The 18,423-nt window shown below is 39.6% G+C and overlaps 1 protein-coding gene across 1 annotated transcript; it reads right to left on the bottom strand.

Moving 5' to 3' along the window:
* Window positions 1-2,889: 2,889 nt before the first annotated feature.
* Window positions 2,890-9,465, bottom strand: LOC139396980 (zinc finger protein 658B-like). Its single transcript, XM_071143925.1, has 3 exons — window positions 9,235-9,465; window positions 3,072-4,497; window positions 2,890-2,978 (listed from the first exon to the last, which is right to left on the bottom strand). The coding sequence occupies exons 1-2, from the start codon at window positions 9,437-9,439 to the stop codon at window positions 3,398-3,400; spliced, it is 1,305 nt and encodes a 434-aa protein (XP_071000026.1). The 5' UTR covers window positions 9,440-9,465; the 3' UTR covers window positions 2,890-2,978; window positions 3,072-3,397.
* Window positions 9,466-18,423: the final 8,958 nt, after the last annotated feature.

Below are 18,423 nucleotides of genomic sequence, written 5' to 3'. Positions count from 1 at the left end.
TAGCAGCAAGTCTGGAAATCATCGTCCATTTTTTCAGTTTCACAACATACTGTGGTGCGCCTCAAGAAAGGAGGGGCTTATTCGTGTTGTAACCAAGGATACATGTGTGGAAGCTGTAGGCGTTTACAGGGGGTCCTCATTTATTTTAGGTCGCCTTTAACAATACATTGAATGGCGGACTAATATTTTGTTTTTGGTAAACAGTTTTACCAGGGATTTTTACTCCTAAACACGTTCTGTTATAGCCACAGACCCGATTTAACCAGTTTTAGAAACTTCAGAGTGTTTTCTATCCACACATACTTATCATATGCATAAACTATATTCTTGGCATGAGTAGCAGGACTTTGAAATGTTGCGCGATTTTTAACAAAAAGCTGCGAAAATTCGCATCATCCATAACAGGTTTTAACCTCAGACTTTATTTCCTGGATTCATCCCAAACCATATTCTTTCCCCATAGGGATGGCTCAACTCCTTTCCAGTCTTTAGGACCACATATGCTGGTGAGTTCTATAAAAGATCACACAGCGAGTGCACACAATCAAACATTTGTAAGTACTTTTAATCCAACAAAATGATGAATACACTTGGTTTCATTGCACAATATCATTTTTATTGAACTGTTATTTAATAAGAAACATATGTCTTTTCTACTGCAAAACATCTATTTGTATGCATTGTAGCAATTACTGGTGGCTAGCCATTTGGCTTGTCCCCATGGTGATGTGTAAAGGTGTAGTGACATGTTTTGAGTAGATAAACATGTCAATTAGAAATTAACATTGTATTTTCTGTATAGATAACCCAAAAAACAAAGGTTGACCAGCACAAAATCATGTAGAATGTTTATTTTTCATTAGCAGATAAATTAAGTTCATTACAGTTATCCAAATGTATTAATTATCAATTACTATAATAATGAATCTAGTTTTAAAAGACAATTTAATAAACAGGGAAGTCATTTCATAGCCTGTGTATCATTAAACAAAAGTCATTATGTAGTTAAAAATAATCCACCCAAAGTAATGGTGAAAACTGATCATCACACCATCTCTATCTGATACATGTGTCTACCAGCTCATTCCCACAGAAAACGGATCATCACACCATCTCTATCTGATACATGTGTCTACTAGCTCATTCCCAACAGAGAACTGATCATCACACCATCTCTATCTGATACATGTGTCTACTAGCTCATTCCCAACAGAGAACTGATCATCACACCATCTCTATCTGATACATGTGTCTACTAGCTCATTCCCAACAGAGAACTGATCATCACACCATCTCTATCTGATACATGTTGTCTACCAGCTCATTCCCAACAGAGAACTGATCATCACACCATCTCTATCTGATACATGTTGTCTACTAGCTCATTCCCAACAGAGAACTGATCATCACACCATCTCTATCTGATACATGTTGTCTACCAGCTCATTCCCAACAGAGAACTGATCATCACACCATCTCTATCTGATACATGTGTCTACTAGCTCATTCCCAAAAGAGAACTCCAGAGGGACAACTTGGTGTCAGAGCAAAACCATACCACTCAATTTAGTATGATACAGTATGTTATGTTACATTGGCCTATGAATGTAATACGATTTCTAAGATGTATGAATTACAATTCGTACAATATGTTACGAATTTGCGATACGTATGATATTTTACAAATTCCATTTTGTTGTTGCAAACATTAATTAACATGCTAAGTACACTATATATACACACAAAATAGTGGATTTGGCTACTTCAGCCACACCCGTTGCTGACAGGAGTATAAAATCGAGCACACGGCCATGCAATCTCCATAGACAAACATTGGAAGTAGAATGGCCTTACTGATACTGAAGAGCTCAGTGACTTTCAATGTGGCACCGTCATAGGATGCCACTTTTCCAACAAGTCAGTTCGTCATGTTTCTTCCTTGCTAGAGCTGCCCTGTTAAACTGTAAGTGCTGTTATTATGAAAACATCTAGGAGCAAGAATGGCTCAACCACGAAGTGGTAAGCCACACAAGCTCAAAGAACGGGACCACCGAGAGCTGAAGCGCTTAGCACGTAAAAATCGCCTGTCCTATCGAGTTCCAAACTGCTTCTGGAAGCAACAGCAGCAGAAGAACTGTTCATCGGGAGCTTCATGAAATGGGTTTCCATGGCCGAGTAGCCGCACACAAGACTAAGATCACCATGCGCAATGCCAAGCATTGGCTGGAGGGGTGTAAAGCTCGCCGCTTTTGGACTCTGAAGCAGTGTAAACGTGTTGTCTGGAGTGATGAATCACTCTTCCTCATCTGGCAGTCCCACGGAAAAATCTGTGTTTGGTGAATGCCAGGCAAACGCTACCTGCCCCAATGCATAGTGCCAACTGTAAGGTTTGGTGGAGGAATAATGGTGTGGGGCTGTTTTTCATGGTTCGGGCTAGGCTCCATAGTTCCAGTGAAGGGAAATCTTAACGTGCCATGACATTATAGATGATTCTGTGCTGCCAACTTTGTGGCACCAGTTTGGGGAAGGCCCTTTCCTGTTTCAGCGTGACAATGCCCCCGAGCACAAATAGACGTCCATACACAAATGGTTTGTCGAGATCAGTGTGGAAGAACTTGACTGGCCTGCACAGAGCCCTGATCTCAACCCCATCGAACACCTTTGGGATGAATTGGAATATCGACTGCGAGCCAGGCCTAATCGCCCAACATCAGTGCCCAACCTCACTAATGCTCTTGTGTCTGAATGGAAGCACGTTCCCGAAGCAATGTTACAACTTCTAGTGGAAAGCCTTCCCAGAAGAGTGGGGGCTGTTATAGCAGCAAAAGGGGGACCAGGTCCATATTAAGGGCCATGATTTTGGAATGAGATGTTCCACAAGCAGGTGCCCACATACTTTTGTCCATGTAGTGTAGTTGGAAAAGGTGCTTATTAGTTCAAATGCAAAAGTTGTCCATGATGAGATTCGAACATGAAACCTTTGGGTTGCAATACGTTCATGTTATATGCCTTTGGGTTGCAATACGTTCATGTTATATGCCTTTGGGTTGCAAGACGTTCATGTTATATGCCTTTGGGTTGCAAGACGTTCATGTTATATGCAGACCCATCTATCCACCCGACCAACCACCCTCCTTTTGTTTTGTCTTAAAGGGACTTTTCTTCATATTCATCATCTCCAGCACCACCACAACATCAACACATGTGCAAATGGCTCATTAAAAAAAGGATGGACTTTCCAATGACATGATTCTATAACGCACTCTTTCCTCTTCACAGTTCCCTCGCAGTGAGAAACAATATGATTACAGTAGTGTTACTCTTTCTTAATGTTATCAAATTCACTGTTACCACTTCTTTTATGAGATGAGGATTAATTGATGGAGTGACTTTAATCTTAGCTGGTCTGAGAGAAGTGATGTGAATTCTCTCCTTTACGTATACATTGATGTGTTTTTAAGGTAGCCAATCGGGTGAAACTCTTCCCACAGTCAGAGCAGTAGTAAGGCTTCTCTCCTGTGTGTCTTCTTTGATGAACTTTTAGCTCAGTTGATGTTGTGAAGCACTTCCCACAGTCAGAGCAGGAGTAGGGCTTCTCTCCTTTATGTATACGTTGGTGTGTTTTTAAGTTGCTCTGATTTGAAAAACTCTTCCCACAGTCAGAGCACGCGTAAGGCTTCTCTCCTGTGTGTATACGTTGGTGTGACTTTAAGCCGCTCTGTTGAAAAAAGTTCATCCCACATTCAGAGCAGTAATAAGGCTTCTCTCCTGTGTGTATTCGCTGGTGACATATTAAGTGGCCCTGTTGAGAGAAACTCTTCCCACAGTCAGAGCAGCAGTAAGGCTTCTCTCCTGTGTGTGTTCTCCGATGAACTCTTAGCTCAACTGATCTTGTGAAACATTTTCCACAGTCAGAGCAGAAGTAATGCTTCTCTCCTGTATGTATAAGTTGGTGTGACTTTAAGCTGCTCTGCTGAGAGAAAATCGCCCCACAGTCAGAGCAGGAGTAAGGCTTCTCTCCTGTGTGTACACGTTGGTGTTTTTTTAAGCTGCTTGATGAGGTGAAACTGTTCCCACAGTCAGAGCAGGAGTAAGGCTTCTCTCCTGTGTGCATACGTTGGTGTGTTTTTAAGCTGCTCTGTTGAGAGAAACTCTCCCCACAGTCAGAGCAGGAGTAAGGCTTCTCTCCTGTATGTATACGTTGGTGTGTTTTTAAGTTGCTCTGATGCGAGAAACTCTCCCCACAGTCAGAGCAGGAGTAAGGTTTTTCTCCAGTGTGCACTCGTCGATGAACTGTCAGAGCCTGTGATGTTGTGAAACTCTTCTCACAGTCAGTGCAGGAATACAGATTCTCCCCTGTGTGTATTTGTAGGTGTATTTTTAGCTTTGATAGAATTGGGAAAATCTCCTCACAATGCGGGCAGGGGTGAGACCTCTTAGCTCTGTAATCTTCCTGCTGTTGCTCTCTGGATGTAGAGAATGTCTCAACATGGTCTCCTGTGTGAACAACATCAGAAGAACCAGTCAGTTGGGGTGATATACATGAGACTTCATATCAGTAGGCTGTACAATACAGGGAATAAAGCTATTAAGGCTGTCCCGACAAAAAAAAAATCCTGGTCGACCGAGTCTTTTTTTATTTCGACCAATCGTTCCCTAGTCAATTTTTTAAAACGTTTATTTTTCCATATATATGTGATGAAATAAAATCAACTATATGGAGGCTACTGAGCTTGTCCGATTTAAAAATGAAGACACATAAAATACTCAAGAGGGAGCTAGAAATCAATATTGCCTAACCAGAAGTAAAAAAAATCTGTTCCCGACTCTCCTTCTCCCGCTGGCCTTCTGTTATGCTCCTGACGTTGCCGGTCGGCAACCTTTTCCATTTGGAGTGCGAAGGTATAGTACCATTTCTACTGATTTGCGTGCCAGTTGTGATTTTCATGTGTACATTTTCATGGAACGGTTTCATTTCATTCATAATAACGTTTTCATATCTCAAATCAATGTCATGTGGTTAATCAAAATTCTATCAAAATGATACAAATCTAAAAGTAACTTCTATTGTCAATATGTAAAACTAGCTTTCATAAAGCCAACAAATAAAAACATTGCAGCGTGCAGGTAGAAAATATCCTGCTGAAAATAGTTATCCTATCAATCAAATTGGCTGCACATGGTCTGTCTGTAAGACATTTTAAACATTTGATCAACTATTAATTTGGTCTGGCCTGTGCTAGAAAACTTGCAACATTGTATAAAATATTTTGGGCCCTTAGAGTTGCCAGCAAGCTCCAGACAGACAGACACAGCTGTAGGCTATTTGCACAAGGGATAAGAAGTAAGATGTTTCCACCGAATCAAAGCATGACATTTTTTCCCCTTTCATGTTGAGTTGTTATCAAAAGGGAGAGAACTGGATTTTTTGTAGAAACATACTTTGTTTACTTGCTGTTTGAGATTAACATTTTTTATACGAGAAACTCCACAGTGACGGTGAGTTAAGACAAACAGAAATATTATCAGATTCACTCAGACAAATGTCTCGTGTGTCATACAAGTTTTATATACACAGTACCAGTCAAATGTTTGGACACACCTACTTATTCAAGGGTTTTTCTTTATTTTTACTATTTTCTACATTGTATAATAAAACATCAAAACTATGAAATAACAAATATGGAATCATGTAGTAACCAAAAAAAGTGAAGTCATAATACATTTTATATTTGAGATTCTTCAAAGTAGCCACCCTTTGCCCTGATGACAGCTTTACACAGTCTTGGCATACTCTCAACCAGCTTCATGAGGTAGTCACCTGGAATGCATTTCAATTAACAGGTGTACCTGTCTTCCAGCTTCACCTCAGATGGCAGACCAAATAAATGCATCACAGAGTTCAACAGACACACCTCAACATCAACATTTCTGAGGAGACTGCATGAATCAGGCCTTCATGGTTGAATTGCTGCAAAGAAACCACTACTAAAGGACACCAATAAGAAAAAGGGACTTGCTTGGGACAAAAAACTCAAGCAATGGAAATTAGACTGGTGAAAATCTGTCCTTTGGTCTGATGAGTACAAATGTGAGATTTTTGGTTCTAACCACTGTCTTTGTGAGACGCAGACTAGATGAACAGATGATCTCCGCATGTGTAGTTCCCACCAAGAAGCATGGAGGAAAGGCTGTGATGGTGCTTTGCTGGTGACACTGTCATTGAATTATTTTGAATTCAAGTCACACTTAACCCGCATGGCTACCACAGCACTCTGCAGCGATAAACCAATCCAATCTGGATTGCGCTAAATGGGATTATCATTTATTTTTCAAACGGCGCAAATGATCGAAAATACACCTCCAGGAGTGATGGAGTGCTGCATATCAGATGACCTGGCCTCCACAATCACCCGACTTCTACCCAACCCAATGGTCTGGGATGAGTTGGAGCGCAGAGTGAAGGAAAAGCATCCAAGAAGTGCTCAGCATTTGTGGGAACTCCTTCAAAACTGTTGGAAACACATTCCAGGTGAAGCTGGTAGAGAGAATGCCAAGAGTGTGCAAAGCTTTCATCAAGGCAAAGGGTGGCTACTTTGAAGAATCTCAAATATATTTTGATTTGTGTGCCCAAATTTTTGACTGGTACTGTATATAAACAATTGATATATTTGCCGCTGCTCGATTTAAAAAAGCTTAGTAGACCAACAGCCAGCCTGCCTATCTATCTATCTATCTATCTATCTCTCTATCTATCTATCTCTCTATCTATCTATCTATCGACCAAACAATCGACCAGTTGACTAAATGGGGTCTCAGTCCTAAAAGCTGTTCAGCAGTTGAGGGCAAAAGGGGTGAATATTATGAGTCATATAATCCTCCACTCACTATCACAAGGGTTAGTAACTACACAGACTCATTTCATATCATCCTCCACTCACTATCACAAGGGTTAGTAACTACACAGACTCATTTCATATCATCACCAAATCACTATCACAAGGGTTAGTAACTACAGACTCATTTCATATCATCCTCCACTCACTATCACAAGGGTTAGTAACTACACAGACTAATTTCATATCATCCCCCACTCACTATCACAAGGGTTAGTAACTACACAGACTCATTTCATATCATCCTCCACTCACTATCACAAGGGTTAGTAACTACACAGACTCATTTCATATCATCCCCCAATCACTATCACAGGGGTTAGTAACTACACAGACTCATTTCATATCATCCTCCACTCACTATCACAAGGGTTAGAAACTACACAGACTCATTTCATATCATCCTCCACTCACTATCACAAGGGTTAGTAACTACACAGACTCATTTCATATCATCCTCCACTCACTATCACAAGGGTTAGCAACTACACAGACTCATTTCATATCATCCTCCACTCACTATCACAAGGGTTAGTAACTACACAGACTCATTTCATATCATCCCCCAATCACTATCACAAGGGTTAGTAACTACAGACTCATTTCATATCATCCTCCAATCACTATCACAAGGGTTAGTAACTACAGACTCATTTCATATAATCCTCCACTCACTATCACAAGGGTTAGTAACTACAGACTCATTTCATATCATCCTCCACTCACTATCACAAGGGTTAGTAACTACACAGACTCATTTCATATCATCCTCCACTCACTATCACAAGGGTTAGTAACTACACAGACTCATTTCATATCATCCTCCACTCACTATCACAAGGGTTAGTAACTACAGACTCATTTCATATCATCCTCCACTCACTATCACAAGGGTTAGTAACTACACAGACTCATTTCATATCATCCTCCACTCACTATCACAAGGGTTAGTAACTACACAGACTCATTTCATATCATCCCCCAATCACTATCACAAGGGTTAGTAACTACACAGACTCATTTCATATCATCCTCCACTCACTATCACAAGGGTTAGAAACTACACAGACTCATTTCATATCATCCTCCACTCACTATCACAAGGGTTAGTAACTACACAGACTCATTTCATATCATCCTCCACTCACTATCACAAGGGTTAGTAACTACACAGACTCATTTCATATCATCCCCCAATCACTATCACAGGGGTTAGTAACTACACAGACTCATTTCATATCATCCTCCACTCACTATCACAAGGGTTAGAAACTACACAGACTCATTTCATATCATCCTCCACTCACTATCACAAGGGTTAGTAACTACACAGACTCATTTCATATCATCCTCCACTCACTATCACAAGGGTTAGCAACTACACAGACTCATTTCATATCATCCTCCACTCACTATCACAAGGGTTAGTAACTACACAGACTCATTTCATATCATCCCCCAATCACTATCACAAGGGTTAGTAACTACAGACTCATTTCATATCATCCTCCAATCACTATCACAAGGGTTAGTAACTACAGACTCATTTCATATCATCCTCCACTCACTATCACAAGGGTTAGTAACTACACAGACTCATTTCATATCATCCCCCAATCACTATCACAAGGGTTAGTAACTACACAGACTCATTTCATATCATCCTCCACTCACTATCACAAGGGTTAGAAACTACACAGACTCATTTCATATCATCCTCCACTCACTATCACAAGGGTTAGTAACTACACAGACTCATTTCATATCATCCTCCACTCACTATCACAAGGGTTAGTAACTACACAGACTCATTTCATATCATCCTCCACTCACTATCACAAGGGTTAGTAACTACACAGACTCATTTCATATCATCCCCCAATCACTATCACAAGGGTTAGTAACTACAGACTCATTTCATATCATCCTCCAATCACTATCACAAGGGTTAGTAACTACAGACTCATTTCATATAATCCTCCACTCACTATCACAAGGGTTAGTAACTACAGACTCATTTCATATCATCCTCCACTCACTATCACAAGGGTTAGTAACTACACAGACTCATTTCATATCATCCTCCACTCACTATCACAAGGGTTAGTAACTACACAGACTCATTTCATATCATCCTCCACTCACTATCACAAGGGTTAGTAACTACAGACTCATTTCATATCATCCTCCACTCACTATCACAAGGGTTAGAAACTACAGGCTCATTTCATAGAACTTGTTCAAGGATGTCTGATGTCAGATTTACAGAATTAAACCTATTAATAACTTATGGAGGTCTAACTTATGAAGATAACTTATAGACAGAACCTGCTCTTACCATCATAAACAGATTTCCCAATCTTCTCCTCCTCTTCTTCATCTTTAATGTTGACATTCAGCTCCAGTGTTTGACTGCAGTCTTCCGGCTTCACTGATGCCATCTCTGGATCCTGCAGTGCAAACTGGGCTCCACTGTCACAATCAGGACCCAGTGACTGTAGATTGGGTTTGTCCTCACTTTTGATGTTACTGGCCTCAGACATAATCGGAGTTGGCCTGTAGTAATGAAGAGAAAATGGCCCCCCCAAAAGTTATTGTCTGAGAGTTCTGGTACTTTCTTTATTCTCTAAAAATGATATTAGATCAGGTAGCTAAACATTGAAAACAAACCATTTATTAATTTCACATTAGACAAAGTGCACACTTTAAATTACAGTGCTCATAACCTATAGTAGATTTACTAAATTCACATAAATGCATAAATTACTCAAAAACATTTAGTACAAGGTTGCAGTATGTTTCAGGCAGCACTATGTACTATTTTCTTGAATAACCTTGTCTTCACTGTATTATTTAACTCCAATTGTATTTCCCGTTCATACGATAGAAACATTTATAGATAAAGATGGAAACAACTGAATGTGTCTGAATATTTTTACACATGTAGAAAAGTGATAATCATTACGTTCTGCTTCAAAACAGTAATGCAACCTTGAAATTGTCTCTCACTCATGCACCCGCACTGACTGAACGGAAGTCCGTTGACACCACAGAGTTACCACCACCTGCAGTGCTGGAGTCCTGAACCAATTAGTGTCATTCGGATACTACAATAGTCCAAGTAAGCAAAAAAACATCTAAAATACTTATTTTTCCAAACGTTCAAGTTAGATTCATTTTAGGTTATGAATGAAAGTTGAAAAGTCATATAAAAGTGTTCCTTATGTCCAGGTGGGAAAGGGCAGTGTGGAGTGCAATAGAGATTGCATCATCTGTGGATCTGTTAGGGCAGTATGCAAATTGTTGTGGGTCTAGGGTTTCTGGTATAATGGTGTTGATGCGAACCATGACTGGCCTTTCAAAGCACTTCATGGCTACAGGCGTGAGTGCTACGGGTTGGTAGTCATTTAGGCAGGTTACCTTAGTGTTCTTGGGCACAGGGACTATGGTGGTCTGCTTGAAACATGTAGGTATTACAGACTCAGTCAGGGACAGGTTGAAAAAGTCAGTGAAGACACTTTCCTGTTGGTCAATGCATGCTCGGAGTACATGTCCTTGGTAATCTGCCTGGCCTTGTGAATGTTGAAAAGGCCTTACTCACATTGGCTATGGAGAGCGTGATCACAGTCGTCTGGAACGGCTGATGCTCTCATGCATGCTTCAGTGTTGCTTGCCTCGAAGTAAGCATATAAGTAATTTAGCTCGTCTGGTAGGCTCGTGTCACTGGGCAGCTCACGGCTGTGCTTCCTTTTGTAGTCTGTAATAGTGTGCGAGCCCTGCCACATCCTTGTAAGCAGGAATCATGAGGATAGAATTATGGTCAGATTTGCCAAATAGAGGTCGAGGGAGAGCTTTGTACACGTCTCTGTGTGTGGAGTAAAGGTGATCTAGATTAGTTTTATTTGCATCCGTGACATGCTGGTAGAAATGGGGCAAAACAGATTTTAGCTTTCCTGCATTAAAGTTTCCGGCCACTAGGAGTGGATGAGCATTTTCTTGTTTGCTTATGGCCTTATACAGCTCATTGAGTACAGCCTTACTGCCAGCATTGGTTTGTGGTGATAAATAGACAGCAATGAAAAATATAGATGAAAACTCTCTTGGTAAATAGTGTGGTCTAAGGCTTATCATGAGATACTGTACCTCATGCAAGCAAAACCTTTAGAATTCTTTAATATTAGATTTCATGCACCAGCTGTTGTTTACAAATATACACAGACACCCCCCCCCCCCCTTGTCTTACAAAAGGCAGATGTTCCATCTTGCCGATGCAGCGCAAACCCTGCCAGCTGTATGCTATCTGTGTCATCGTTCAGCCACGACTCGGTGAAACATAAGACATTACAGTTTATTTGTGATCGTAGCTCGTCTATTTTGTCATCCAATGATTGTACGTTGGCTAGTTGGACTGAGGGTAGAGGCAGATTACCCACAATGCCAAAAAACCACACAATAGCACAATTGGTTAGGAAACCATAAAACAGCAGCCATCTACTCCGGAGCCATTCTAATCATGTTTAACAACATTCTAACCATGTTTAGTGTTGCCTAGTCCAAATTTGAAATGATTCCACTATTTTTGTATTCTAAGGGATCGTGTCAGTTCTATTCAGGCCATTTCTGTCTGCAACTTTCCACAACGTTTTTGTACTGAACATCCCCAGGAGAACACGACTGTGATCATGTATGAACATGGAAATTAATGTGAGAACAACGTTCTGTTGTTTTCTTTATTCCGAAGAATGGTGGCAGGCAACCCGGAACTTCCTGTCTCCCACTACCGTAGTGCAACAGCGACATGTGTTGGACTGATGGACTAACTACTGATAAAGCATGTCAAATATAAAGGGAACTTGATTAGCAAGACAAATAAACCTTGGTTCAAGAAAACTAAAGGTGTGTCTGTTTTAATGTCTAAGTTTTTGGACAGGCCACAGAGATAATGCCAGTTGAATAATGTTTACATATCTTGCATTACTCATCTCATACGTATATACTGTATTTTATAATACAGACAGACACACACACAGACACAGCCACAGACACAGAATATCTATTGCATCTTAGCCTATGCTGCTCTGACATTGCTTATCCATTATTAATATATATTCTTATTCCATTCCTTAGATTTGTGTGTATTAGGTATTTGTTGTGGAATTGCTAGATATTACTTGCTAGATATTGCTGCACAGTCGGAACTAGAAGCACAAACATTTCGTTACACTCGGAATAACATCTGTTAACCATGTGTATGTGATCAATAACATTTTATGTGGAAGATCAAGAATCTCATCCACCCGAGCCACGGCCTGTTCACCCTGCTACCATGTAGCAAGCAGAGACGGTACAGGTGCATCAAAGCTGGTACCAAGAGAATGAAACTGCTTCTATCTCCAGGCCATAAGACTGTTGAACAGTCATCACTGATTTGATTTAGAGAATATTGGTGACAAGTAAATTGTCTTGTCCCAGTGTGTAGAGGTGTCATGACATGTACTGAGTAGATAAATACAGATATGTATTTGTTGGAATGTCATGAATTAAACAAAAGCATTACATTTACTGTAAAGATAACCCCCCATAACTACAATGACTCAGTAGATCAATACAGTTCCAGTACTCTAGCAGGTCTCACAGCTGCTTATGCTGACAAAACATGTTAGAGAATAGGTCAGATTTAGCTTTGTGGTGCTCCTTTCAACTTCCTGTCTTGTTCAGCTTCAGAAAAACAGCAAATGTCACTTGAAACATTGTTTTTTGGTAATTCATTATACAAAAGGGAAGAGTTTGACCAGTACAAATTCATGTAAGTTATCCAAACATATTCATCATTAATGACTAAAATAACTCTAGTTTTAAAATACAATTTAAGAAACAAATGACTGGTGAAAACTGATCATCACACCATCTCTATCTGATACATGTTGTCTACCAGCTCATTACCACAGAAAACTAGAGGGAAGCAGTACCACCCAGTCAACCAGCCTCACAGAGGATATTCAATCCTAAAGACAAATCCAAGGTCATCTCAATATCTTTACAGTAGAAGCTAACAAAACACACCAAAACGGACAAGGTGCACACTGATCAGTAAAGTAAAGAGGATAACATTCTATAACGCTCCCTTTTCTCACAGTGAGAAACAATAGGATTACAATAGTGAGCTACGATTTCTTGAGAATTAAGTGAAGGAATGAGCCCCCCCCCCCCATCAATCTACAGTCATGGCCAAACGTTTTGAGAATGACACAAATATTAATTTCCACAAAGTTTGCAGCTTCAGTGTCTTTAGATATTGTTGTCAGATGTTACTATGGAATACTGAAGTGTAATTACAAGCATTTCATAAGTATCAAAGGCTTTTATTGACAATTACATGAAGTTGATGCAAAGAGTCAATATTTGTTGACCCTTCTTTTTCAAGACCTCTGTAATCTGCCCTGGCATGCTGTCAATTAACTTCTGGGCCACATCCTGACTGATGACAGCCATTATTGCATAATTAATGCTGGAAGTTTGTCAGAATTTGTGGGTTTTTGTTTGTCCACCCTCCTCTTGAGGATTGACCACAAGTTCTCAATGGGATTAAGGTCTGGGGAGTTTCCTGGCCATGGACCCAAAATATATATGTTCTGTTCCCGGAGCCACTTAGTTATCACTTATGCCAAGGTGCTCCATCATTCTGGAAAAGGCATTGTTTGTCACCAAACTGTTCCTGGATGGTTGGGAGAAGTTGCTCTTGGAGAATGTGTTTGTACCATTCTTTATTCATGGCTGTGTTCTTAGGCAAAATTGTGAGTGAGCCCAATCCCTTGGCTGAGAAGCAACCCCACACATGAATGGTCTCAGGATGCTTTACTGTTGGCATGACACAGGACTGATGGTAGCGCTCACCTTGTCTTCTCCGGACAAGCTTTTTTCCGGATGCCCCAAACAATCGGAAGGGGGATTCAGAGAAAATGACTTTATCCCAGTCCTCAGCAGTCCAATCCCTGTACCTTTTGCAGACAGGTGTGTGTCTTTCCAAGTCATGTCCAATAAATTGAATTTACCACAGGTGGACTCCAATCAAGTTGTAGAAACATCTCAAGGATGATCAATGGAAACAGGACGCACCTGAGCTCAATTTCGAGTCTTATAGCAAAGAGTCTGAATACTTATGCAAATAAGTTATTTTTGTAGAATGTTTTATTTTAATTTAACAACCTGTTTTCGCTTTGGCATTATGGGATATTGTGTGTAGATTGCAGAAGGAAAACTTTTATGTAATCAATTTTAGAATAAGGCTGTAACGTAACAAAATGTGGGAAAAATCAAGGGTTCTGAATACTTTCCAAATGCACTGTAGCTAATTTAGAAAAACAGGATTGTATTTTTCTCCCCTTTTTAACATTACAAATAAAAATGGAAATCAACAACTCTGTCTCTGTTGTCGTATGTTTCTTTCTAGTAAGTATTTCCCATCCTGGAGACTGAGACCTTGTGGAAATCTGTGGTAGAGAAGAATGTGGACTCCAATCAAGTTGTAGAAACATCTCAAGGATGATCAATGGAAACAGGACGCACCTGAGCTCAATTTCGAGTCTTATAGCAAAGAGTCTGAATACTTATGCAAATAAGTTATTTTTGTAGAATGTTTTATTTTAATTTAACAACCTGTTTTCGCTTTGGCATTATGGGATATTGTGTGTAGATTGCAGAAGGAAAACTTTTATGTAATCAATTTTAGAATAAGGCTGTAACGTAACAAAATGTGGGAAAAATCAAGGGTTCTGAATACTTTCCAAATGCACTGTAGCTAATTTAGAAAAACAGGATTGTATTTTTCTCCCCTTTTTAACATTACAAATAAAAATGGAAATCAACAACTCTGTCTCTGTTGTCGTATGTTTCTTTCTAGTAAGTATTTCCCATCCTGGAGACTGAGACCTTGTGGAAATCTGTGGTAGAGAAGAATGTATGACAATTTGGACACTATGTTACCCTATAGTAGTTATCATCATCATGCTTTCCATAGTTTAGGCCTATAGCTACCTAGGCCTAGCTAACTAGTTATTGTGTTATCCAGCTAGCTATAAAAGTGCATGCTAACACGAAAGATTTGTATAACTAAAACAACATAGACCACACCTTGTTGTTTACAATGGGGACGTTTATTAGGAAGGCGAACCGTAAATTATACTGTTGTGGATAATCGTTATTGTGGCTAGCAAAGGTGAGCCCGGCTAACAAAGGCTAGCTAGCGAGTAGCGACCATAACATAGTTATTTGCCAGTTTATTTTAGGTAATTTAGCTACAGTGGCTAGTCAAGGTCAGAAAACTATCTATCGTGCTAGCTAATCCAAAACTCAACATACTACATGGTAAATATATTCGGTACAATGTTCTATGGTAACCTGTTAGCTGGCTAGCTAGCCTAGTTGGTAGGCCTAACACGTTAGCTTGCTACAGTTATGGCTCTTCCGTTAGCTAGCTAGCCTAGTTGGTAGACCTAACATTAACGCCAGCTAACGTTTGCTACAGTTATGCCTCTTCCGTTGGCTAGCTAGCCTTCCGTTGGCTAGGTAGCTGCCAAATGCTAGCTAGCTAGTTATCTAACGTCCTATGCTAAATCGTCCAGCACTATTCATGTATTCCCAAAAGGAAACGAAACAAATTGCATGGAAAACGTACCTTTCTCTCTTCTGTCTTGACGTTTTTATCTTGTCTATAACACGTTTTTTCCCCCCGCGGTAATCTATCATGTCCACATTTTGCACACGGACCTTCTCGACTCCTGTTCTAAAGACAATCATGTACTTTTTACTCAATACATTTTCCATGACACCCAAAAGTACTCATTACAGTTGGAATGCTTAGCAGGACAGGAAAATGGTCCAATTCACACAGTTACCAAGATAACAACCCTGGTCATCCCTACCTCCTCTGAGCTGGTGGACTTACTAAACATAAATGCTTTGTTTGTAAATTATGTCTGAATGTTGGAGTGTGCCCATTGACCATCAATAATATATTTTTTAAATTGTGCCATCTGGTTTGCTTAATATAAGGAATCTAAAATTATGAATGCATTGACTTTTGCAACTTAAGTATATTTAAAACCAAATACTTTTAGACTTTTACTCAAGGAGCATTTTACTGGGTGACTTTCTATTAAGGTATCTTTACTTTTACTCAAGTATGACAGCTGGGTACTTTTTCCACCACTGGCTATTGGTTCACTGTAATTACAAGTAAGTACACTTCAAGATAGACTGCATTATCACCGGCCAAATCCTGTGTAAACACCTAGTAATTACATTGTACTTGTGCAGATATTAAATATACTCTGTGTTGTACTAGTGTATTTGTTCTCCCACTTGGATGTCACTTCCATGGGCTTTAAATTGAGGTGCCAGGTTGTCAGGGTGGGTAATGTACAGGTACACATGAATTACTCCTAAAGATACACTTCATTTTAACTAGCTACATCCTGTGTAAGAACTAGACATTACATTGCCTAAATACAAACATTACATGTGCTTTGAACATTTCTTATTCCTCATCTGGAATGACACTTGTATTATATTTGTTTTCGTAAACTCTACCAAGTTAACTCAGATCGGGCGCTTTATTTTGGAGGCTCGTGCTAGACACAGCGTTGACTGTAGATATATTTTGAACAGTGCACATTAATGTTTAAGTAATTACATTTTTTATTTGACCAGGGAAGTTGACAGAACACGTTCTCATTTACAGCAACAACCTGGGGAATAGTTACAGGGGAGAGGAGGGGGGGGGATGAATGATCCTGGGAGCTGGGGATGATTAGAGGGCCATGATGGTCAGAATGAGAATTTAGCCAGGACTCCGGGGTTAACACCCCTACTCTTACGATAAGTAAGAGAAAGGTAACACAAGCTTCCTCTCTGGTTCCATTCCCCAATAGTAACTGGGTCATTATTGGATTGTGGTGGTACTGCTGTCCCTGGACTTTGGCACCATATAAAACACTTCAAAACGACAATACTTTTCCCCATTTTATTTAACTGTTATTTAATAAGAAACATATGTATGTCCTTTATACTGCAAAACATCTATTTGTGTGCATTGTAGCAATTACTGGTGGCTAAATTGGCTTGTCCCCATGGTGATGTGTAAAGGTGTAGTGACATGTTTTGAGTAGATAATAGACATGTAAATTATTTTGAATTCCATGAATTAAACAAAAACATTGTATTTTATGTATAGATAACCCAGAAAACAAAGGTTGATGGCACAAATTCATGTAGCATGTTTATTTTTCATTAGTATATCAATTAATTTCATTACAGTTATCCAAATACATGAATCAATGACTAAAATAATGAATCTAGTTTTAAAAGACAATTTAATAAACACATGTAGTCATTTCATAGCCTGTGTATCATTAAACAAAAGTCATTATGTAGTAAAAAAGAATCCACCCAAAGTAATGGTGAAAACAGATCATTACACCATCTCTATCTGATACATGTACAGTTGAAGTCAGAAGTTTACATACACCTTAGCCAAATACATTTAAACTCAGTTTTTCACAATTACTGACATTTAATCCAAGTCAAAATTCCCTGTCTTAGGTCAGTTAGGATCACCACTTTGTTTTAAGAATGTGAAATGTCAGAATAATAGTTGAGAGAATTATTTATTTCAGCTTTTATTTCTTTCATCGCATTCCCAGTGGGTCAGAAGTTTACATACACTCAATTAGTATTTGGTAGCATTGACTTTAAATTGTTTAACTTGGGTCAAATGTTTCGGGGAGTCTTCCACAAGCTTCCCACAATAAGTTGGGTGAATTTTGGCCCATTCCTCCTGACAGAGCTAGTGTAACGGAGTCAGGTTTGTAGGCCTCCTTGCTCGCACACGCTTTTTCAGTTCTGCCCACACATTTTCTATAGGATTGAGGTCAGGGATTTGTGATGTCCACTCCAATACCTTGATTTTGTTGTCCTTAAACCATTTTGCCACAATTTTGGAAGTATGGTTGGGGTCATTGTCCATTGGAAGACCCATTTAACTTCCTGACTGATGTCTTGAGATGTTGTTTCAATATATCAACATAATTTTCCATCCTCATGATGCCATCTATTTTGTGAAGTGCACCAGTCCCTCCTGCAGCAAACGGTTGGGATGGTGTTCTTCGGCTTGTAAGCCTCCCTCTTTTTCCTCCAAACATAACAATGGTCATTATGGACAAACAGTTCTACTTTTGTTTCATCAGACCAGTGGACGTTTCTCCAAAAAGTACAATCTTTGTCCCCAAGTGCATTTGCAAACCGTAGTCTGGCTTTTTTATGTTTGTTTTGGAGCAGTGGCTTTTTTCTTGCTGAGCGGCCTTTCAGATTATGTCGATATAGGAGTTTTTTACTCTGGATATAGATACTTTTATACTTATCTCCTCCAGCATCTTCACAAGGTCCTTTGCTGTTGTTCTGGGATTGATTTGCACTTTTCGCACCAAAGTACATTCATCTCTAGGAGACAGAACGCGCCTCCTTCCTGAGC

The sequence above is a fragment of the Oncorhynchus clarkii genome, unplaced genomic scaffold (assembly GCF_045791955.1).
Source record: "Oncorhynchus clarkii lewisi isolate Uvic-CL-2024 unplaced genomic scaffold, UVic_Ocla_1.0 unplaced_contig_7974_pilon_pilon, whole genome shotgun sequence".
NCBI classification, from domain to species: domain Eukaryota; kingdom Metazoa; phylum Chordata; class Actinopteri; order Salmoniformes; family Salmonidae; genus Oncorhynchus; species Oncorhynchus clarkii.
Note: the sequence above shows the minus strand (reverse complement) of the source record. Positions and strands in the feature narration are given on the sequence as shown.

What these genes read in the sequence shown, in the direction of transcription:
- LOC139396980 (XM_071143925.1), bottom strand. Translation starts at nt 9,439, where the DNA reads ATGTCTGAGGCCAGTAACATCAAAAGTGAGGACAAACCCAATCTACAG. An exon ending in TGGGAAATCTGTTTATGATG is followed by an intron (nt 4,498 to 9,234) that starts GTAAGAGCAGGT and finishes TTGTTCACACAG; the next exon opens with GAGACCATGTTGAGACATTC.